Below are 23,181 nucleotides of genomic sequence, written 5' to 3' on the forward strand. Positions count from 1 at the left end.
CAGCCAGCCCAGGTGAGTCCCAGCACCCCAGCCAGCCCAGGTGAGTCCCAGCATCCCAGCCAGCCCAGGTGAGTCCCAGCACCCCAGCCAGCCCAGGTGAATCCCAGCACCCCAGCCAGCCCAGGTGAGTCCCAGCATCCCCAGCCTCTGTGCTGTGTCCCTGTTCAGGACTGAAAGCCAAGTGATGAGGAATGACGAGGTGAAAGAGCAGTCCCAGGACCCCACCAGACTCCCCCGCACTGCCAGGCTGCTGCGTGGCAGCACGAAGGGACATGTGAGATGTGCTAGGAAGCCTGAACGGAGCTGTAAAAACCTCCCCCCTGCCCCAGCAGCCTTTGCTGCCCTGGTTGCATTTGGGGGTTGTTCCTGAGCAAGAGGGCTACAAACCCAGCAGGAACAGGGCTCAGGATGGATCCATCTGGGGCAGCTCAAGCCCCCTCTGCTTCTTTCATGTTTGCAGTTGGCTTCACACCTACTGCTACATCATGAACCCCTGAATTCAAGTCAACACATGGTCCTTCTCCTGGCCCAGCAGTGCTGACAGGAGGGTCCACGTGCCACCACGTATGGAGGTCACCAATGTGGATTCATGAGTCCCATTCACTCTGATGGGCACTGGGACCTCTGGCAGGGACAGTTTCCTCCAGAGATTTGAGTGGAGGGAACTGACCAGGAGCCTGGCTCACTGGGGCACAGGATCTCTGCTCCCACAGCCTCCCAAATTCCTGGCCTTATGGAAGCAGCCTCTGGCTCTCCTCAGTAATGAGTTTTTTCCAGCCCAAGGCCAGAGCCCAGAGCTGGACTGTGCCCACTGATGTGGAATATCACACTTATTTGCTTTCCTTTTGTAAGTTGGCTTATAAGCTCTGCCAGTTGATGCTTTAACCCTTGTTGGGTCAGAATAAACCTCCAGGTCTTCTCTGTCTGAGCACCCCAACACCAGGAGCAAGGTGCTGAGAGGGTGGGTGTCCAGGGCCAGGCTGGCCCTTTGGGTGCTGTTGTGATGTGCTGAGCCCTGCCCAGCCTGCCACACTGGCATCCCAGAAAAAAAGCAACCTGTGGTGAAGCTCCAGGCTTCCTGCACCCTTGACAATGTCCTCCCCAGTCTGTTCTATAGCAGCAGGTGAGTGGGACCCTCTTGGAGCAGAGCTGGCACAGACAGGGCAGCAGGTTCCCAGCCCATAGTGGAAGGACTTTGGGCCAAAAACAAACTGAGAAGGTGCAAATTCCTCCCCTCCTTCCCATCAAACAGCTGATCACACTCGACGACTCTCCCACTGAGCGGAATACCCCATGGACACTGGCTCAGAGAGACAGTGGATGACCCCAGTTGTCCCCAACCCCAGTGCTTGTCACAGCCACCCCAGTGCTTGTCACAGCCACCCCAGGGCAGCACACAGCCCCCACCCAACTGGGAAATACCCCAGGGCAAAGAGGAAGGGTGCTGGGGAAGGCAGGCAGGTGCTGGGGAGCAGGATCGTGGAGGGATGTGGGTGCAGAGCAGGGTGGGTGCTGGGGCCAGAGCAGGGTGAGGACAAGGCAGGGGACAGCAGAAGGGTCACCCAGGCTGCAAATGTCACAGCAGAGCCCTCCCAGCACCAGCCCTGGCTTCAATCAGCCCTCCATCACACACTGTTTGCTCTTGTTGACAGCACATTTACTTGCACTTGTCAAGCACGTTGTAAATAAGTGAGAGAAACAGCCCTGCCCTTCCTGCCCCCCCCCACCCTGGCATCCCAGAAAAAAAGCAACCTCTGGTGAAGCTCCAGGCTTCCTGCACCCTTGACAATGTCCTCCCCAGTCTGTTCTATAGCAGCAGGTGAGTGGGACCCTCTTGGAGCAGAGCTGGCACAGACAGGGCAGCAGGTTCCCAGCCCATAGTGGAAGGACTTTGGGCCAAAAACAAACTGAGAAGGTGCAAATTCCTCCCCTCCTTCCCATCAAACAGCTGATCACACTCGACGACTCTCCCACTGAGCGGAATACCCCATGGACACTGGCTCAGAGAGACAGTGGATGACCCCAGTTGTCCCCAACCCCAGTGCTTGTCACAGCCACCCCAGTGCTTGTCACAGCCACCCCAGGGCAGCACACAGCCCCCACCCAACTGGGAAATACCCCAGGGCAAAGAGGAAGGGTGCTGGGGAAGGCAGGCAGGTGCTGGGGAGCAGGATCGTGGAGGGATGTGGGTGCAGAGCAGGGTGGGTGCTGGGGCCAGAGCAGGGTGAGGACAAGGCAGGGGACAGCAGAAGGGTCACCCAGGCTGCAAATGTCACAGCAGAGCCCTCCCAGCACCAGCCCTGGCTTCAATCAGCCCTCCATCACACACTGTTTGCTCTTGTTGACAGCACATTTACTTGCACTTGTCAAGCACGTTGTAAATAAGTGAAACAGCCCTGCCCTTCCTGCCCCCCGGAATGGCCAGGAAGGGGCCGGCCGGTCCCGCCCCCCCAGGCAGCTCCTTCCCAGCACCGGCTCAGCCCGGGCGCAGGATCCGTCTCCCACTGAGCGGAACACCCCATGGACACTGGCTCAGAGAGACAGTGGATGACCCCAGTTGTCCCCAACCCCAGTGCTTGTCACAGCCACCCCAGTGCTTGTCACAGCCACCCCAGGGCAGCACACAGCCCCCACCCAACTGGGAAATGCCCCAGGGCAAAGAGGAAGGGTGCTGGGGAAGGCAGGCAGGTGCTGGGGAGCAGGATCGTGGAGGGATGTGGGTGCAGAGCAGGGTGGGTGCTGGGGCCAGAGCAGGGTGAGGACAAGGCAGGGGACAGCAGAAGGGTCACCCAGGCTGCAAATGTCACAGCAGAGCCCTCCCAGCACCAGCCCTGGCTTCAATCAGCCCTCCATCACACACTGTTTGCTCTTGTTGACAGCACATTTACTTGCACTTGTCAAGCACGTTGTAAATAAGTGAGAGAAACAGCCCTGCCCTTCCTGCCCCCCGGAATGGCCAGGAAGGGGCCGGCCGGTCCCGCCCCCCCAGGCAGCTCCTTCCCAGCACCGGCTCAGCCCGGGCGCAGGATCAGTCCCTGCCTGCTCACACCAGCAGCAGCCCCGGGACAGACACTGGTGGCCAGGCTTGGAAAAGTGCTGAGGATCCACCACCTCCCACGGGAAACCAGCAGAGTGCCCGTCCTGGACTCCCACGGCCCAAAGTCCACACCAGAGTGTCCGTAATTATTTAGCTTAGGGATAATCTACATCTGCCAGACACAGCCAGCCATCCTCTCCGAGGTGATCTCAGGTCACGGAGTCAGGAGGAAGAGCAATCAGCCGTTCTGAGTGTGGAAGACACAAAGAAACAAGCAGTGAGAAGGGGATGGTGGTAGCAGGTCCGTCATGCACAGGGTTGTGGTGCCACTCGTTTTTGCCCTGGCAGCAAAAGCAGCTGGAGCTGCTCCAGCCCCTGGCAGCTCAGCCCTGCTCTGCACTTTGCCATCCCAGGGCTGGGCTGGGAACGGGACCAGTGCAGGGATGAGAGGTTAAAAAAAGCCCCGAGCTCTGCACAGCAGGTCGTTCCTGGGCTCAGGGAAGCAGCCTCTGTAACTCGATTAATTGAGAAAGCTGCTCTTGCCATAATCTCATTGTTCCTCCCAGCCCCAGCCCACCTCCTCCTCCCTGCCTGGGGACATTTATCACTGAGCCGGGTCACCCTGGTGATGGGTTTTACAGATCCTTGCTCCTCACAGCCAAGGGCAAGGAGCAGCCACCAGGGCAGACCCAGACCCAAGGAAGGTGATGAAAACAACCCCAGGACAGGTCCTGGGACCTGCTGCCACCAGCAGGACGGGTTCATCACCCAGGGAACTCCAGCCAAGTCTCACAGGGGCAGCAGAGAAGCCACCAGAGCCTCAGGGCCACCGTGTCTGCTGGACAGCAGGCTGGAGAGCTGGACCCCCCTGACAGCCAAGGGTATCCCCAGAGCTCCTCCTGCACTGACTGTGGCAGGAAAAGCCCACTGGGAGCACAGCTGGACCCACATCTGTATCCCTCACTGATTCCTCTTCCTCCAGCCCCAGCAGTGGATGCTACATGCACCATATGCTTGTGTCTCTCTCCTCTAAAACCAGCTGCTCCAAAAGTAGCAGCAGTGCCAACACAAACCCCACCCAGCACAGTGCATCCTCCAGGCTTGACACCATCCTCCCAGGAGATGTTCCTGGAGGTGACAGCTCTGGAAAGCCATGTCCCTGAGCCAGAAGGACCTTCCTGCTCCCATGGCATGGCTTGGGGAGCCTTGGAAAACAAGAGGTGCCACCCCAAAGCCCAAAATTTTCATCACTTCAGCCAGTCCAGCTCCTCCTTTCCAGTTGTGCCCATCCTACTGGGGATCCTCTGTCCCATCACAAGCCATCTGTTCTGGGAACGACCCAGAGAGGGCACCAGCAGCAGTGTTAACATGCCAGAGGGAGGGTGGTTCCCAGCTCACAAGCTGGCACAGCAGCCACAGAGGCTGCTGAGGAGATGCTCTCTGCTCAGACAGTGTCCCCTTTCTCCAGGGCACAGCTGGCACATCCCTGCCTGGCACCAGGGCCACACTGGCCCTTTGCTCCCATCACAGGGCAAAGCCCACGTTCCCTGGGCTGGGCTCCAGAGGGATGAGCTGCCTCTTGCCCAGTTGGAGCCTCTTGCCCATTTGGAAAGCTTTGCCAATCAGATTCCTGTTCAGAGCAGAAATCAGCCATGCAGAGACTGATATCTTCAGCTTAATTTGTCTGTTCACAGAGCACAGACACTGTCCTGTTTCTTTAAATAGCCCCAGTATCAAATGACTTGTGAGCATTAACCTAAGCTAATGGATCACTTCTCCCTTGCAAGAAGCAACTGACTCTCCCAGCTCCTTCCTCCCTCTGCCCCGTGTCCCAGGGGAAATCTGCCCCAACAAACCAGCTGTGGTGCAGACTGGTCACTCAGCCCCCAGTGCAGCTGTGCCAGGCTCCCACCAGCATCCCAGCCCTCCCAGCATCCTCACCTGCCCTCTTGGGAGCTGCAGCCTCACACAGGGCTGCTCCTCCTTCCCCACCCTTCCTCTTGTACTTCAGGATCAGGCTTGCTTGAAAATTGCAGCCTGGGCAGTTTATACCTTGCTGGGATGGGAAATGTTGCTATGAACTCAGTCAAGTGCCCCTGGGGTGCTCTCACATTCCCTTTCTCCCTCCCAACCCCATATCCCACCAGTGGGATTTCACAGAATCACAGAATTGTCAGAGTTGGAAGGGACCTCTGGAGATTATCTCGTCCAGCCCAGCTGCTAAAGCAGGGGATTTCCATCAGCTTTGGCAACCCCAGCCAAAACCCCCTTGTCACAACCTTGGAGAGCACAAAAGGAGCTGCCTCCTGCCTACTGAGGTGCAGAAAAGCCTTAGAAAGGTTTGTGCTGTCTTCTAAGAGGATTCTTTCTCCTGTCCAGTAGCCAGGTCACTTCAATAGCACAGGGAGCAGACACTCTCCAGGGCTTTGCTCTGAGTAATAACAGGGCTTGTAGGTGTAGTGGAGAGCCAAAAATCAGGGGGTAATCCCACACCCTGCCACGGACACGGGTGGGAAGGACCAACAGCACTACCACCCAAACACTCAAACAGTCCCAGAGTACATGTTGTAATGAAAAGCTGCCAAGATCCCCCCTTTTAGGATCTATTTGACATGCTCAGATTTGAATGGGTCTCTGTAGGATCCCCCTGCCCCTCGCTGGATGGCACCCAGCTGAGAACAGAGCCATGCCAAGCCCCCCACAGCAAGACCCCATGGCATGGATCCCCCCTGCCAAGCCCCCTGGGACCCCTGCCCAGGCCAGGGAGATGCATGGCAGGAACACCAGAGACATGGCAGAGCCTTGTCCCCCTGTTGAATTAGCTACCCTGGGCTAATTGCACATCTGGAAGTTTGGTTGGTATGTTGTTTCTCAGGCTTTGTGTGTTGTTGCTATTTTAGTATCATCCAAAACGTGCAGGAAAAAGAATCTGGAGGCTTTGTCTCCTGTGGAGATGTTTGTGCTGATCCAGTCTGGGACACTGCAGAGCCAAAGCCACACTGCTCTGCTTCAGATCTGGGCAGCAGTACAGCTGCCTACCCTTGCTCCTGTTCCTGCCCCTGCCCCTGCCCTTGCTCCTGTTCCTGCCCCTGCCCACCCATATGGTGGGAGAGAGTCATCCAAGCCAGACCAGACCCTGCACCAAGATATATCCACACCTCGAGGAGGGGCAGGAGCTGCTCCATCACCCCACACCAGCCAAGGGGAGGGACCTGGGTGGTATTATCCCCAAGATCCCCCCATGCCTTGCTTAAAGCTCTTTGCATGCTCAGCCCAGGGGGGTTCTCTTGTCCCAGAGCAGTGGGTCACCCACCCGTGGTCCAAACCCAACTGCAGGGGACAATATCATAAAATGTGAGGATGGAAGGGACTTCCACGATCATCTGGTCCATCATCTTTGACCCCAGCCCAGACTTTCACTGTCCCAGGCAAGCCCGTGGTGGCAGCCCCAGCTCTGAAGCCACACAGAGCCCCAAACCTGCTCCACACACACATTTCTCTTGCTGGAGCTGCTCAGACAACACTCTCGGGCCAGGCTGAAGCTTTTCAGTGTGAAAAAAGTGCTGCTGCTGCCTTGTTAGGTATGAAAACCAGCACCCATCAAATGACCTTCCTGTGCTTTGAGGGCACCTGCAGGGCCCAGATCAAATGCTCGAGCCCATCTGAGTGCACAGGAAGGACCAACCTCTGCACCACTGCTCCCATGACCTCGGCCTCTCCATCGGGACCCAGAGATCATGGCCTGAACCTTTCCCTCCAGTTGCAGTCCTGCCCTGGAGCCAAGCTCTGGGGGAAGGCTGGACACCAGGTTGCCTGGCCTCAGCTGTCCAAATACAGATGCCGGGAGGCATCCGGAGCAGGCAGCTCCGCTCCCGGCTGGACACGCAGTAACTGCTTCCCCGAGCAGGGCAGGAAGCTGCAGACACAGCACTGCCTGAATGCAAACTTGCTCCTCACCTGCCAAAAAAAGCAGCCCCTGGAGCAGCTTGCCTGGCAGGAGCACCTGGAGCAGAGCCCCTGCCCCGGGCAGAGCCGCCGCGCGGTCCCTTACCTTGTTCTCCGTCGGAGCCGACGCCGGATGTTGCTGCTTGGTGATGTTCTCAGCCAGACACCAGCAGATCCTCTTCTTCTGCTCCTGGGAGTAAGCCTCCAAACTTAATAAGCACTCCGACTTCTGACGTAAAGGAAACACAGGCAGAGAGCAGGTCATTAGCTGTGTCGCAGGCCCTGGCTTTGTTTGCAAACTACTTGCTCCCAACACACGGGATCGGACGAACGTGAGTGTAATGCCTGCACCAGTGCCCTGTGCTCAGGGCAGGAGGCAGCAAAGCAGATGAGGAATCAGCTTCCCAGCAGCATTTCCTCCCAAGCACGGGCTGGAAGGCTGCTGCCCTGCAGAGCTGCTGGCTTCTGCTCTAAGGAGGGGGAGCAGCGTGGTGGGGCACGGGCAGAGCAGCAGCCGCTCTGCACCCTGTGCCCCCAGAGGGGAGACGTGTCTGTGAAGCTCATCTAGCAGGTAGAGATGGCTCTTGGCTGTGTGCAAACAGTAGTGAGGCCCTGTAGTGTGAGCTGATGGAAACAAACATCCTCAGGCTGGGTGGGGCTGGGGGAAGGCAGAGCTCTGGAGAAGCTCCAGACCGGCTCTCCTGTCCTGCTCCTCACACCCAGCACACACCAGTTACGGGGGGATGCTCCAGCTCTGGTCACACTGTCAGCAACACGCAGTGAGGAAGGAATTAAGAGAAACAGGAATTCATCCCAGGTGAGCCCACCCCTCCTCATGCCCTAACCCCTTCCCTGCATCCATCCTTTTTGATAGAAACCTGTTCCTCTTGGATAGGTTTTCTTCAGGCCAAATCCCACTTTTAAGAAACACACATTTAAGATCCCACATTTAAGAAACCTTCTGAGCAAGCACTCTCAGCAAGGGTCTCCCAGCCCTTTAACTGCTCATCTCTTGTGCTAAAAATTAAGCATTAATGACACTTGCTTCCTACTGGGACTTTGCAGGTTATGCTTTAAAAATGGTCCAGAAATGCCCACGGCTGCATCATCTCCTGTGGCCAGATATGAAAATAAAAAAATCAAAACAGAACTTCAGGACAGAATCACAAAGAAAGAAAAAAGTCTTCCACTGCAGAGCACAGAAAAGGCCTTTCATTTCCCCCTAGGATTTACTTCCAGGAGGGCAGGTCTCCAACAGCCTGTGTTTCCCAGAAAGGTCAGAGAGGACTAAGGAACTTGCAGCTTCGTGACTCCAGAGACACAACACAACCACAAGGGGAAATGCTTTTCAGTCACACCATTTAAAACACTGTTTTCCTTGGATGCCAGTTCATTCACATTTAATCCAAAATCCGTGCTAAACCAGCAAATAACTTGACCTGCCATGTCACCTCTAGGATAAGAGGTCTCTGTAGTTCAGTCCTTTGCCTTTCCAAGGAGACTTGCAGGAAGGAGAAAATCAGATCTTTCTTACATCTTGGACATCACCACATCTCTTCCTAAAGCAGAAATTGGCTTTAAAATGCCTGCTTAGGTTTTAAAATGCACACTCAGGCTTACTGAGCACTATCCAAATGGAATAGGGGTTTGTGATTCTGGGACAGGAGGTGGTGGGTCTCTCCCCCTCCCCAGACCCTGAGCTGCAGGGATGCTCCAAGCATCCCCTGGAGCAGCACAGCACCCTGCCCCAGCCCAGACATCCCAGTCCCTCCCAGTCGCACACCAGCAGATCACCAGGCTGCACCACTGTGCTGTCCCTAGGAAGGCACCTCATTGTTCCTGCTTCCCCAGGGCAGGATGGGTGCCTGTCAGCCCGGCTGGAATCTGGGCTGGCATTTCCCCACCCCACACTCAGGGCCATAAGGGAAGGACAGCAAGGACTGAGCGAGTCTCACAGTCCCCAGGGCAGCAGCAAGGAGCTCAGTGCCCACATTGATGCTGCATCTACTGCACAGCCCCACCAGGACTGCAACGCCCCTGGAGTGAGGCTTAAAGCAGCTCCAAGGTCACCTTCTATCCCCTTGCATGTGACAAACCCACAGCTCAGCTGCCCCTGCTCCACAGCCCCTCGCTGATTCAATTCCAAGCCCCTCTCTTTGAATTTAGCATCAAACCACTCCCAGCCACGGGCTGCAGAGCGAGGTGCTGCCCTCCCCCCTGCTGCCCCACAGCCAGCTGGGGAGACCCCCCGGCCCCAGCAGCCTGGGAGAGAAGATGGAGCAGAGGAGAAAGTCACCACCTCGACATGTGTCCTGGGCATTGTGGGCAAGACTGACGGGCAACATGAACAGCCAAAATAATAACCACCCTTTCTGCACTTACTTCACTATAATTTCTGTGCTACAGCAGCAAGATCTCAGCACTTCATCCTTCCACAGTGATATTTAACCTCTCCAACACACATTTCCCATGGGAAGGGCTCCACTTCTCCTTCTGCCAACATCTTCTTCCCCAACACAACACAAAACCACACTGGGGGAAGAGCCAGCACAGCCCCTGGGGGCTGAGCACGCACAGCTGCCTCGAAAGCACAGGATCCTCCCCTGGGACCCCAGCTGGATGCAGGGCAGACGTGGGAAGGACCCACTGTCCCATGGGATCAAGCTCTGTGGGTGGCACATGTCCCCAGAGCCCGGCCCCATGCCCTCCCCACGCCTGGGAACCAGCCCCATTGCTATTGTTTTCACTGGGGGAGGCTGCCCTGCTCCCTGCCAACAGCTACAAAGAGAAAACAGAGTTTAATCTCCCAGGGCTGGGAAAGGAGGATGCAGATGGTGCGAAGGGGGTGTCTGCAACCAGATAAAGCCACAAAGTGAGGTGGCTGCCCCTGGCTTTCTGCCTGCCTCCAGCCCCTCCAAAACATGGTGTTGCAGGTGTGTGGTGGTTGGCAGGAACCTCTGGGGAGCCCCCAGTGTCAGCACCAGACCCTGCAGCAGCCCTGGGACCCCCACCCCAGCATGGGACCCCTCTCCCAGCACTGCCTGTGGGAGATCAGGAGGAGAACAGAAGGCAGAGAAAGACCCAGACCAGACAACACAAGTCTCAAATGGGTCCTGTTAGAGCAGGAAAAGACCTCTCTGCTCCAAGGGAAAAGCTCAACCCTATGGATGCTCCTCCAGGCTGTGCCCCAGCCCCACAGCACCCAGGAGATGACAGGGGAGGGGTCTGGCCAGGCTGAGAGCTCCTAGTAACCCCAGCAGACACCAAGCCAAGAGGGACTCTTGGCTCTGCAGCCCATCAATCAGCCAAGGAGCTCCTGGAGAACAGCACCAGAGGGCAGGAAGGGCCCCCTGGACTCCAGGCACCAAGACCTCCCACTGCAGATGTGCCCCTCTCTGCAGGGCCCAGCACAACAGCACCTGGAGCACCAGGGTGGCTCTGCATCACAGGGTGGCTCGGGTTGGAAGGGACCTTAAAGATCATCTAGTTCCAGCAAAGCTAAGACATAACAACACCAGGGAGCCAGGCTCAGCCTGACACCTCCAACACCCCACCTGGGTGACCAGCCTGGCCCCAGGCTCCTCTCATCTCACCCACCTCCCCCAGCTCCTGCAGACACTGTCCCCACGGGCACCCGGGCTGCTCCTGGAGCAGCTCAAGAGGGATGTGCTTCTGCTCCCTTCCCGGGCTGCTCTCCTCTGCAGGGTCCATGGCTGGGTGGCTCAGGACAGAACCTGCAGCCCAGCTCAGCTCTGGCCTCCAGCATTCACAGCCTTGGTCTGTGGCCAAACCCAGCAGAGATCCCAGAGGGGAAGTACCTCGGAAACGGGCTCCAGACTACAATGGCTTTTACATTGCAGAGCAAACCTTCCACTGGCAAAACAGCAAGCCCTGGGAATATCCTGTGCACAAAACATGGACAACTGCTGGCTGGGGATTGCATGACCCATGGAGCTCGGTCTGATGAGAAAGTTCAGTTTGCTGCCGTGCTAAGCTGTGCTGGGGGGGGAGAACGTGGCTCTTCCTGTGGTTTTTGGACTGCTGGGCACACTGGTGGTGCCCAGAAAACAAACCCTGGCAGCAGCAGCAGGGGCCCTATTGAAAGCTGAGATGGCCAAATGTGCCAGGATCTCATGGTGCTGGAAGGCACAATGGTGTGTGTGGAGCTGCCCTTTGCAGGGCCCAGCACTGTGCAGGGAAGGGTGGCTCGTTGCTGTGTGCCTTGTTTTCAGGCCAGAGAGGCTCCACAGATGAAGGTGAGGGATAGATGTGCCCATCCTTCCTTTTGATACCAAGGGCTGGCTCTTAGGAAATGGGTCCTCACTGTCCTACATCCACCCATGGACCAGGAAAGGCACCAGGACATCAAAGTGCACCAGCTCCCTCATGGTGCAGACACCAGGGGCTCCAGCTCAGCCCAGGCCAGTCAGACCCTGCTGCACTGAGATGCTGCTGCTAAGGAGGGAGAAGACAGAGGAGTGATACCACAAGAACACAACATCACAGCACAGCCTGGAGGATGCTACATGGCCAGGAAGAAAAGTCTGAAGAACTTTTTCCACCCATGAGGACACAGGGCTTGGTCTGGTTTTTGCAGGCCAGCGGATTGTCCTTAAGTGGCTGATCAGATAACAACACTCATGGGAATCCCCAAGCCCTGAGGACCAGCCAGGCAGGGAGCAAACCCCCCTGGCACACAGCACAGCTCCAACACCTGCCATTCTGCAAACACCTTCTCCTCTGGGGTGAGGAGCTCAGAGCTCACCCACCCCTGCAAACACTCCCCCAAAGACACTGAGATCCAACCTATGCAGCCAGCCTAGGGAACTGCAGTTCCCCTCCAAAATCACCCACTGCTGCCTCGGCCTTTTCCAAACCTCTCCAGTGCTGTGACTGCATCTCATCAGCTCTTCTTTTTGCCAACATCTGGGAAACACAACCACAGAATTCAAGCTGGGGCAAAAAATTAAGAACCTCTGCTCCAAAAAGCACATGTGGACGTCACCTCAAAGCTGAGATTCAGGTCTAACTGTGTAAAGATTCACAAAGCCAGGGAAGCAGAGTGTCCCAGTTTACCTGCTTCTCCATGTGGGACACAAGCAGTCCCTGCTCTGCTTGGAGAGACCCAAACTTGGAGTTGCCACTGCCCAGGAGCTGCCCTGGGCACACCCCAGCCCATGGCTTGTGCCAACCTGGGACTTCTGCTACCAGTGCCACTTCACATCATCCAGCCCAGGTAAATGGGCACTGCCAGAGGAGACAGAGCCCAGGGATCTGTCTTCAGAGAGGAGCAGCCTGGCCACCAGTCCCACAGCCACTGCTCCCGTGTGTGCCAGGAGAGCACTCCTTGGGCCAGGTGAACACACCAGTTGCAGATGAAATTCAGGACGTGTCATGGGGATGGCAGGGCAGGGCTGGGATTCAGGAATGCCTCAGCATTTGGGGTAATATGCACATGGGTTCCTGTCCCAACATCCTTCAGAAGCCCTTGTCACCACGTGGGCAGTCCTGGTCTGGTGTTATCCCACTGCACCTGTGGTGCTGCAGCTGCATCTTGGCAGCATCACATGCAGGGAATCCCAGGAGCTGGGACCCATCGTCCTTGGGATGGAGGAACGTGGCAACTCAGGGGAGAGTGAAGCTGTTGCTGTAGGTGTGACATGGCAGAGGGGCCCAGCCTGGGCAGACTGAGTGTGCAGCTCTCACTGGAGCTGGATGACTCCAGGTGAAGCAGGGCAGGAGCCAGCCCTGCTTGGTGAACATCTCCAGCATCCCAGAGAAGAGCCACTGCTCCCGAGCCACACAGGAGGGAAAGGAAGTATCAGAGAGCAGGAAGGGATTTTTCATTGGGCAGCATCTCCTGAGCAACAGCAGCAGGGCAGCTGGAGGACTCCCCTCTCACTGAAAAGGTCTGAGAGCAGGAGGAAGGCAGAGGGATACAGAGACCTTTGTGGTCTCTCAGTGTGCTTCAAATTCACGGAACAAATCTGGGAGCAGGCAGGGAGGGGTGTCCCTGGGCTCCCTCTACTTGAAGTCCTTTGGTACAACTGATCCCACCACCTCTACCCCACCTCAGCCCCAGGGATCCTTTACCTTGCTGCAGGATAACAGACCATTGACAAACAGCAACCCACAAATCTGACAGACACCAGCTCTTCTCCTATTACAAATCAGAGGGAACTGAGACACAATTTCAGCAGGGCACAGAGACAAACGTTCCCCTTCTCCCTCTTCTTCTCCCACCCTGCACAGAGCACCTGGTATCAGCTCACACTTGATTTTCTCTTAGCAGGAATTTAAAACCCACTCTGTCTCCACCCTACAGTGCTCTGGCAGCTGCAGGGTGAGTGTCACAGCAGAGAGTTCTGGATTCTGTGTCCAGGCAAGGCTGAGGGACTCCTAAATCATTGCACTTTTTTTGTGATTAAACCCTCCTTGGCTCCGTGTCTCATCTGCAGCCTTGAGGTTTGCTGAGCTCATGTCTCTAAACTGGCCTTTCTGTCATCACATTTTGTGTGTGTTTTCTTGCACTTCTCAAGTACAGAAGAAGCATTTGCAAAGGGGGCTCAAACCCCACCCAGGAGCAGAGTCACCAGGATGGAGAGAAACCACAAGAGCAGAGCTCAACCCAGGGCACCAGACCCTCCATAATGCAGGGAGAAAGGAAAAGGAGCCCAACGTCCTTTGCTTTGATCCCCTGCCCGAACCAGCCCATTGCAGCTGGAAACAAACTCAGCCCAAAACACAAGTCTTCTGGCCATCAATGGGGTCAGACAACAGAGGAATGGGCAAGTTGACTGAAGCTCAAACTTTTATCTTGAATGATGGCACCTCTCTGCAGCAGGAGCTCATGGCTGCCCAGTTCTGGGCTCCCCAGTTCAAGAGGAACAGGGGAAGAGAGTCCAGGGGAGGCCACGAGGGTGATGAAGGGACTGGAACACCTCCCTGATGAGGAAAGGCTGAGAGACCTGGGGCTGTTCAGTCTGGAGAGGAGAAGACTGAGGGGGGATCTAATTCATGTCTATAAATACATAAGGGCATCAAGAAGGCAAGACAAGCTCTTGGCACTTGTGCCCTGGGACAGGACAAGGGGCAATGGATTCAAACTGGAGCCCAGGAAGTTCCAGCTCAACATGAGGAAGAACTTCTTTGGTGTGAGGGTGACAGAGCCCTGGGACAGGCTGCCCAGAGAGGCTGTGGAGTCTCCTTCTCTGGAGCCTTTCCAGCCCTGTCTGGATGCCTTTCTGAGTGACCTGCCCTGGTTTTGGTCCTGCTCTGGCAGAGGGGTTGGACTGGATGATCTCCAGAGGTCCCTTCCAACCCCAACATTCTGTGATTCTGTGGCTGCCAATTGTCCTTCCCCCAACAAGCTGTTATCAGTTCCTCTCAAACTCACAGGTCCATGTGCACAGTTCTCTTTTCCCCATGACCACACAAAAACACATCACCAGTTTTCACCCACCTTCACAACTAACCCCTGTTGCTCTGGTGCTCCTTATCATCTCCTACTTCCCCAATTTTTCAAGTCATGTACACACTTTATCAGGCAGGATTTGCTCTTTTCTACCATGTCCAAGGTGACTCAAGCAGGAGCCAGGCTCCCCAGGCCCCTGGCCCAGCAGTGCCCACAGATGATGACACTGAAGTTTCAGATCAGAGTTTTTAACTATTTAAGAAGCACCACAGCAATTTCCTGCCTTTCTAAGTTTTCAGGCCAAGTGTTGTGTCCTATCAAACCTAGTGCCTGTGAAGACACCTGCTCCAGCTGTGCTCCATCTGTACTCTTTATCTCTCTTTCAATAATAATTACTTTTAAAGCCCTTTACTAAACAAATCCACCTCAGCTGTTCACTTGGTTGTGCAGGTTTGGTGTGACCCCTGGTCCAGCCCTTTTCCAGGCTGAAGTGTCCAGAAGTGTCCAGACCATGTGTCCTCTAGATCTGCCAGGGCAGCACCCAAAACAACTCTTGTGAACTCTTCTGATTACATGTCCACCACCTAGACAAATGAATCTGCCATGTCACAGGGTGTCCCTGAGCCTTCAAGTCCTCTGTACCACCAGCCAAGTGCTTCTCCAGTGCTCAGACTCCCTGTGTTGAGATGGGAACCTCAGGTCTCCCTGCTCCTTCCCTGCAGGACAGAAATGGGCAAGGCCACATCTCACTTCAGGAAATCAATCCTCCTATCCTATGGACCAAGGTGGGACTTCTCCAATGAAGACTGTGGGGTTAAGGGTATTTAAAGAAGCTCCAGTATTGCCCCTCACTACAGCTTTCAGAGCACTGTCCAAAGGGCACCCCTGCCAGCAGCTGGGACAGTGTGAGGATGCAAACAAGGACCCTGTGCCCTGTACAGAGAGCAGAGCACAGGGTGGGGGGGACAAGGGGAGACAGTGGCATTTCTGACCCTTGTCTAGAGGATCTCCTGTGCAGGGTTGCCATGTGCATCTCCAAGGCAAAACAAGATCAAGCACAAACCTGCAGCAGTAATTGCTCGGGTCTGTAACTGTGCTCATCACAGCAGACCAACAAGTTGCTACTGGAAAGATTTTTCTGTTGGAGCAGCTTCCCAAGGGAAGATCTGGTGTCTGCCAGTGAAAACTTCCAGAGGAAAAGATCAATTTTGCTAGTGCTTTTTAAATGAGAAACTCACTGAGCTATTTGATTTTAAGTCAATTCAGTATGAGTGTGTTGGGTTCAAATAAAAAACCTTCTAACTCTGCAATAAAAAAAAATCTGCAGGTTCCTGCAGTATCAGCAGGATGTTTCTGGAGCAGGGGGGGGTGAGTACAGGCCTGGATCACACATCTCTAGAGCAGCTCCCTGTGAGGCTGCCCAGTCCCACCAGTTTCCTCCTGACAGGTTTCCATGCAGTGACAGGAGGGGTGTGTGCCCGAGGGCCTGGCACCTGGACAGGGGGGAACAGGCCAAACTCCCCCACTCTGAGTTCCCTAGGCTGCAGAAACACAGATCCACAGGGAATCAGCCCAAAGCTTTCACAGGTGAGGTCTGTTCAACTGTTTCCTTGGGATTCAAAACACTGAGATGCAACACATGCCAGGCCAGGCTTGCATGCACTGGCAGGACTTTCTCACACTGCAGCTGGCAAACAGAAAAACCAGACAAGCTTCCAGGGATGCCCAGCATTCCTCAGATCCAAAGGCACCACCTTCACTTCCAAAACCCTGCCTTGCTCATGTGCTGGAACTATTACAGCTGCCCCATGACCACCATGAGGAGCAAAACCACCCGGAATGGACGGCTCAGAGAAGAACCTTCCTCTCTTTCTGCATTCTTTCCAACACCAACCAATATTTAGCCCTTCCCTATGTGTCCATGTAGGCCCACGTGTCCCACCAGGACCAGGGCCACCTGCACTTGGGACCCTCAAGCACTACAACTCACACATTGAAGAGCCTGCAAAACAAACACCCCTTCTGCTGCAACCTACCCCGGGCTATAAAGATCACTGACTGTAAATAACCATCACACCCAGGATTTAAACTCCTGGGAGTGATTTATTTACATGTGATTAGACAGGATGACTCGCAGCAGCTTTTCATGACACTCCAGTTCCCCTGAAGTGTGGAATTTTCTGTCTTGTTTAAAATAAATTAAGCAACTGGCAGACATGGAAACATCCTTTTATTTGGGATCACGTCAGATCCGAATGCAAAAATGTGACCTGCTGGGTCAGAACATTGCTCAGAGACCTTCCAGATGAGCAGGAGCAGGGGAGGCCTTGGCAAAGAGCTGCTCCTGCAGCAAACACAGAGTCAGCCCAGCCCCATGGGCTCCTTTTCCACTCACAGCAGCAATAAACATGTTACTGCTCGTTGCAAATGTGTGGGTAAGAAGCAGCAGCATCAGAGCTTCTCCCAACCTCCCAGCCCCTGTCATGGCAGCACAAAGGAGGTGTCTGAAGAGCTCAGGTAAGGACCCCAAACCCTCCAGACCCATCACCATCCCCTGAGAGCAGCAGCCAGCAGAGCTGAGCCAGCCAGAGGCTCCTGCCACCAACCCAGCATGTGCTGCACAGAGCAGGACAGGAGCAGAGGGGGTGGGGAGAGACCCCTCAGGGTGACAGGAGACAAAAAAAGCCACATCCACACAAGCACCCTTCCCTTCTGCATCCTTATGGAAAGCTTTGAGCTGCCACAAGCAGCAGCAGGGGTGGGCAGTGGGAGTCACTGCAGCCCCTGCCACACCACAGTGGTGGGACCCCAGGGGTGCCAGGAGAGGGGCACCCCTGCCAGAGATGTCCAAAGGTGCCCAGAGAGCCCCATCCTGGCTCCAGGTGCCACTGCAACACTGCAGGGCCACTTCACAGGGCCCATATCCCAGGTTTCACCCTACAAGCTGTGCCTTCACCCTCCCACTGCAAACACAACCTGAGCACCAGAAGTGACACTGTCACCAGCCCAGCGAGGCACCCCCGAGTGCAGCCAGCCTGCAGGAGCCCCTTGGGAGGGGACCATCCCCTCCCTCCCATGGGCTGCCAAGACACCTGGTGACACCCCCACAAACCATCACAACCCCCCCACCCATTGCTCCTGAGAAGTGAATGCAAAGAAGAAAAGAGGGGTGACCTGCAGGTGACTCTCTCCTTAGCTTCCCTGCAGGACGAGGCTGAGCTGCTCCCACCAGCAGCCCCACTGCTCCAGGGCAGCCCTCAGCCTGGGGTCCCCCTCACACCAAGGATGGTCCACTGAGCCACACCACCCCCACACTGCAAACGTGAGGGCTTTCTGCTCTCTGACCACCAGCCCATGTCCTTGCCACCTGCCCACCATTTCAGGATGGCAGGTCACTAGTTCCCAGAAGAGCTCCCATGAGGAAGTCAGGAGGACACCATCCTGCCTGGACTCACAGGCACGTCCCCCTTCCCCTTTTGAACCAAAACTGCTCAATGTTGGACAGTCTGGTGACACTTCTGGCTGGAAAGCACACTGTCCCCCTGAACTTGAAGCCAGCTGTTTCTCCCCATGGTTGTGCACTCATGGTGGGACACAGAAAAGCCACCTTCTCCCTTCCTTGCAAAAAGACCCAGCCAAACCCCACAGCTGGAGAACCACCTCCCCACCTGCAGATCTCATGGCAGCCATCAGCTCAGTGCAGACCACAGGTCTCAAAGCAAGAAGAAAGTTAAGCACTTCATTTCACCCTGACAAAGATGAGTCTTCCCCTCCCAAGATCTCAGGAAACGTGGCCAGTCACTTCAACTTTGAAATGAAATGTCAGGCTCCAAATGCATTTTTCCAAATGTATGAGAAAATGCAGAAGTACCCTGTCCTGCTGCCAGGGTGTCACTGGCACCCACCACAGCCTCCCCAGGTCACAGCACGGGATCAGCCAGGTTGGGAGAACACACCAAGGTCTGAGGTTACACTGGGACACACACCAAGCAAACCCTGAGTCACAAAGTGCTTGGGGCTGGAAGGAACCTCTGAAGATCACCTGCTCCAACCCCCTGCCAGAGCAGGGTCACCTACTGCAGATCCCACAGGAACACATCCAGGTGGGTTTGGAATGTCTGCAGAGAAGGAGACTCCACAGTCTCCCTGGGCAGCCTGTCCCAGCCTCTGTCACCCTCACAGGAAAGAAGTTTCTCCTTATGTTTTACTTGAACCTCCTGTGCTCCAGTTTGTGACCATTGCCCTTTTTCCTGTCCCTGGGCACCCCTGAGCAGAGTCTGGCCCATCCTGCTGCCACCCCCTGCAGATATTGACCAGCACTGATGAGATCCCCCCTCAGCCTCCTCCTCTCCAGCTGAGCAGCCCCAGCTCCCCCAGCCTCTCCTCAGGGCAGATGAGGAGGCAGCTCCTGCCCAACCATCCCAGGAGGAGAGAGAGAAAAGAAGGAAGGAATAAGATGGAAATGTGAGAATGAGCTCATCAGCCCAGGGTTACACAGCAAGTTCTGCTTTGGCCCAGGTTCCAGCTGCCCAAGGTGAACACTTTCATTCCCAACATCCACATCCAGCTCCCACAATAGCTCATTATTGCCCGGTGCTGCTGAGCAGTGTTTCCCTGGCTCCCCTGTGCCCTGGGGATCTTGCCCAGCTCCAAACTTCCAGCCCTGAAAATACAAGGCCTTGAAACCAGGAGGACAGCAAAGGGACCCATTTTGCTGTCTCCTTCATGACACAAACATAACGACACCAGTGTCTGAGTGACTGCAAATCTGTTCAGAGCACTTCAGAGCTACAACTGGGGGTCTTTCAGACTGAGCTGCCTTCTTGGATTTGAGGGCTTCAAACCTGCTTGAAGGCAAGAAAAGCAAGATGCCTAAAAAATACAGACAAAAAGGTTGGCAGGGAAATCTGTTCCCGAGAGAAGGGACCTCAGGATAAAGCAGGAGTGAGATGTGTGGAGGAAGATCCACCTGCTGGGAAGGGGGAAAGGGGAAAAGCAAACCTGCCCTGGTGCTGCTGCTCTTTTCAGCAGCTTCTCACTGGTATATTCTGGCTACAGTCATTAGGCTTCCTTTCCACACCTTTGGCAAATGAAGGAATTAAAAAGGAAGGTAAAATGAGTGCCCTGAGTGCTCCTGCCCCAGCAGGAGGGAGCAGAGCCGTTAGTACAAGTGCAGCTCCCACGAGAGTTAATTTGGAAATGAGCAACACTCACCTCTGCCAGGTAGAGGAGGCAGAACTTCCGATCTTCTGACCCTAGAGAGAGGGAAAAGCCAGGATCAGAATTCAGCTGTAACTGCAGTTCTGCAGGCAGGGACCCGGGCAGAGGAGCTGCTGAGAGGCAGCGTTTCATGCCTATTGATTGTTGTCGCCCTGCAGTGCCAGGCTGTGAGCTGGGGGTGATGTGTGCTGCATCTGGGCAGTGGAACCACTGCACTGTCATGGAGTCTCCTTGTGGAAAAAGGTTTGCTCCATTCAGAGGCCACACACAGGCTCTTTCACCCAACCCACCACGGCACATGCAGCCCCAGCCCTTCCCGGGGGCTGGGGAGGCCCCATGCCCACCCAGCTGTCCTGGGCACCAGGGTCAGGTCTTCCCCATCTGACTTTCATGGGCACTTGGCTGGCAGGAGGATCAATCTGAGCAGCTCCTTTCCTACATCCTTACTCATTCCCAGCTTCTTGCCCCGAATCCTTGGCAGGGCTGGTGGTAGCTCTGCCTAGTGCTGCCTGTCCCAGGGGTTGGTGCCTCTTCAAGGAGGTAGAGCCAAATCCTGACATGGGCCAGGGGGAAGAGCTCATCCTGCTCAAGCTGCTCAGCTGTCCCAGGGGATGGGTTGAGCTCCAGCTGCTCCACCAGGCTGGTTCCTGCAGGCCTAGTGCCCCCCAACCCCCACAAAAAGGCTTTCCTATAGATCTGCCCTGGTCTTTGCTCCCTGCTGATGAGACACAGTGTCCCCAGCCCCAAGGGAAGCCAGGCACACATCACCCTCAGGAGAACATGAAGATGCCACAGGACAGGGTCACCTCAGCTCTGGAGCAGGACATCCCACCTCCTGGAGCTGGCTGGCTCCCTCAGGCCAGCATGCCCTGCACCAGCTCTGCCCCTGGCAGCACAAAGCACCCCTGGGCTGCAGCCTCATCACCCTTTTAATGACCTGATCCATGCCATGAGACCAGAGCTCACAGCCCAAGCAGTGTCAGCACCAGCTCTGCTTCCTTTCAGCAGCCTGAGCTGTGATAATGATGGGAACAGGCTCAGCACAGTGCTGGAAACACCCAGTTCCCCAGGGGAAAGCAATTCCTCTGCCACAGGCAGCAGCTCAAACAGCTCAAGATAAGAGCTGTGACCCATGGAGATGCCTCCTGAGTCACTCCATGGGCAATGCAAAACTCATGAAGAAGTTTCATGGCCTGGAGCCGTTTTCTGGATGCCTCTTCCAGCTGCTCTTGGAGGGATCACAGGCCTGTCCCTCCCCAGCTTCACTTCTAATGCAGGACAAGGGCTGGAATATCACTACAGGGACACCAGGACACGGTGCCACAGCAGCTCTGGAGCCCAGCACCACTGGGAGCAATGCTGTGGACCTCTTGGGAGGTGAGCCCTGGACTGTTTTCATAAGCTTCAGTCTGATCCCACCTGGCCCTGGGGCTCCAGTGCTGATTTTCCAAACCTTCACTCCCACAAGAGGAGCAATGCTGAGCCCTGACAGCACCCACTGAACTCCTGGATGGGAGCCCATGTCTCACCTCTGCACCACAAACCACATTCACTGCTCTACACCACCCTACTGGAGCTCTCCCAGCACCCTCTTCCATAAATCCCTGCAGGACCATCAGGGAGCATTTTCCTTAGCTAAGACACAGTCTCCTGTGCAAGTCCCTCAGCCAGTGTTCCCTTCAGGGAGGGTTTGGAAATAGAATCTGAGCCTGCTGCTGGCACACCATGAGGCCACCATTCCCTTCTGCTGCTTCTGCTTCCCAAGTGCTCAGCAGCACAAAAGCCACCTCACCTTCTCAGCTGGGCTCTCTGCTCCTCCCTGCACAACCAAAGGCTACCTGGCAAAGCAGGTTGCTGAAGACCACCACCTTTCCCTCAGGAGCTCTAGCCAAGCTTTCCCAGCTGATCTGAGGAACAAGTCACCCTCTGGAGGCAGGCACCCTCAGCAAAGGAAGGTGACATCAGAGTGTAACAGCCAGGGGAATGACCCAGCTTCTCTTGAGCCTCTTCTGCAATGACAAGTGACCCCAACAAAGCCCAAAACCATCTGAACTAAGTTCTCTTCCAAATTATTTTGACCCCTCCCTGGCAGTGTTGAAGGGCAGGCTGGATGGGGCTTGGAGCAACCTGGGCTGGTGGGAGGTGTCCCTGCCCATGCAGGGGGTTGGAACTAGATGTTTTTTAAAGTTTCTTCCAACCCAAACCAGTCTGGGATTCTGGGATTCCTGTCTGCTCAGTTGAGTCTTGGCATTAGCAGCCCCCACCAGCAGCAGCTCCTGTCCCCTTGTCCCTCTGATGCTCAGGGCTGGGACACACAGGGCAGGGAGCCAGCCCAGGAACTGATACATCCCATTTTCTACCAGTAATGGCCTTTAGAGAGGAAATAAATGGGAAGGTGAGGTTCAAGGGCAGGCAGGAGAGGGACAGCAGAGCCAGAAGGGCAGACGTGGGCATGGATTTCAGCACACACCAGGTTTGATGGGATCTTCTTCCACTAGAGTTCTTTCCAGTCTCCAAAGGGTCAGGCTGGTGTGCCAGTGCCTGCTGTGTCCTGCTGCAATGTGTGCTGCTCACCTCCTGCTCCACGGGCCATGGGGCCATGGAAGACAAGGGGAGGGGACCAGGGAGATGGCAAACAGCCACCAGAGCTGATCCAGGGCTCTGTGCCACACACGGTGCTGCTGCTGCACCTTTTCTGCCAGCTGAGCAGCACAGGCTGCCAGGCAACCCTGAGGGAAAAGGAGCAGGAGGGAAAAAAACCTCACTTGAAGATACTTCAGCTTCCTCCTGATGTGTTGAGATGGGACTGGGGTGTCCTTTGCAGGATCCCAGCTGGGGATGGGGCTGACAGCCTGGAGATCCTCACCCAAGCTGAAAACCAGGAGCTCTCCTCTCTGTCCCCAGGGCTGAGCACACCCCCCAGCAGGGCAGGTTCCCAGCCAGGCTGTGACCTCTGCCTGGAAATTCCCACAGTATCCAGTGAGGAAGCCAGCCCTGTCACACTGGAAACCTTGGCCAGCGTGGTGCTCATCAGCCAGGCTGGGCTTCTAAAGCAGGAAGGCTGAGCATTGTGAAGCAGATTAGACTGATCTGCTTTCACACAGGGCAGCAGCAGCAGCAACAGGAAGCAGCACAATGGTCTGCAGCAGCCCGGAGATGTCCCAATTGTTGGACTCAGCAATGCTCCTGTTCCTATTCATGGGCCCTGCAGTTAGTCAGGAGAGCAACAGGAATTCCCTGCCAAAAGGGACAGGCAGCTTTCTGCTCTTCCCTCGGAAGGGCCATGCCCAAACCAGGAGGGGGAAGTGCCTGAAAAGCCCCAGAGCTGGAGCCCTGGTGCAACGGGGGAGGTTGGGTCTGCAGAGCCAGACGTGCCCCTCAGGGAGGCTGGCTGAGCTGCCCCACTGGTCACAGAATCATTGAATGGTTTGGGCTCGAAGAACCTGAAAGATCATCAAGTTCCAACTCCCCTGCATGGGCAGGGACACCTCCCACCAGCCCAGGTTGCTCCAAGCCCCATCCAACCTGCCCTTCAACACTGCCAGGGATGGGGCAGCCACAGCTT

At 55.7% G+C, this 23,181-nt stretch overlaps 1 protein-coding gene across 1 annotated transcript in view; it reads right to left on the bottom strand.

The window, feature by feature from the left end:
* The window catches only part of RGS3 (regulator of G-protein signaling 3), a 69,752-nt gene that overhangs the window by 22,053 nt on the left and 24,518 nt on the right, over positions 1–23,181 (bottom strand). The window contains exons 9-10 of the mRNA XM_009994329.1: positions 19,611–19,651; positions 7,089–7,211 (exon numbers count right to left, since the gene is read on the bottom strand). Of these exons, the coding sequence (XP_009992631.1) occupies positions 7,089–7,211; positions 19,611–19,651 (164 nt within the window). The remainder of the gene's footprint in view (positions 1–7,088; positions 7,212–19,610; positions 19,652–23,181) is intronic.

Source organism: Chaetura pelagica, unplaced genomic scaffold, assembly GCF_000747805.2.
Source record: "Chaetura pelagica isolate M959 unplaced genomic scaffold, ChaPel_1.0 scaffold132, whole genome shotgun sequence".
NCBI lineage: Eukaryota > Metazoa > Chordata > Aves > Apodiformes > Apodidae > Chaetura > Chaetura pelagica.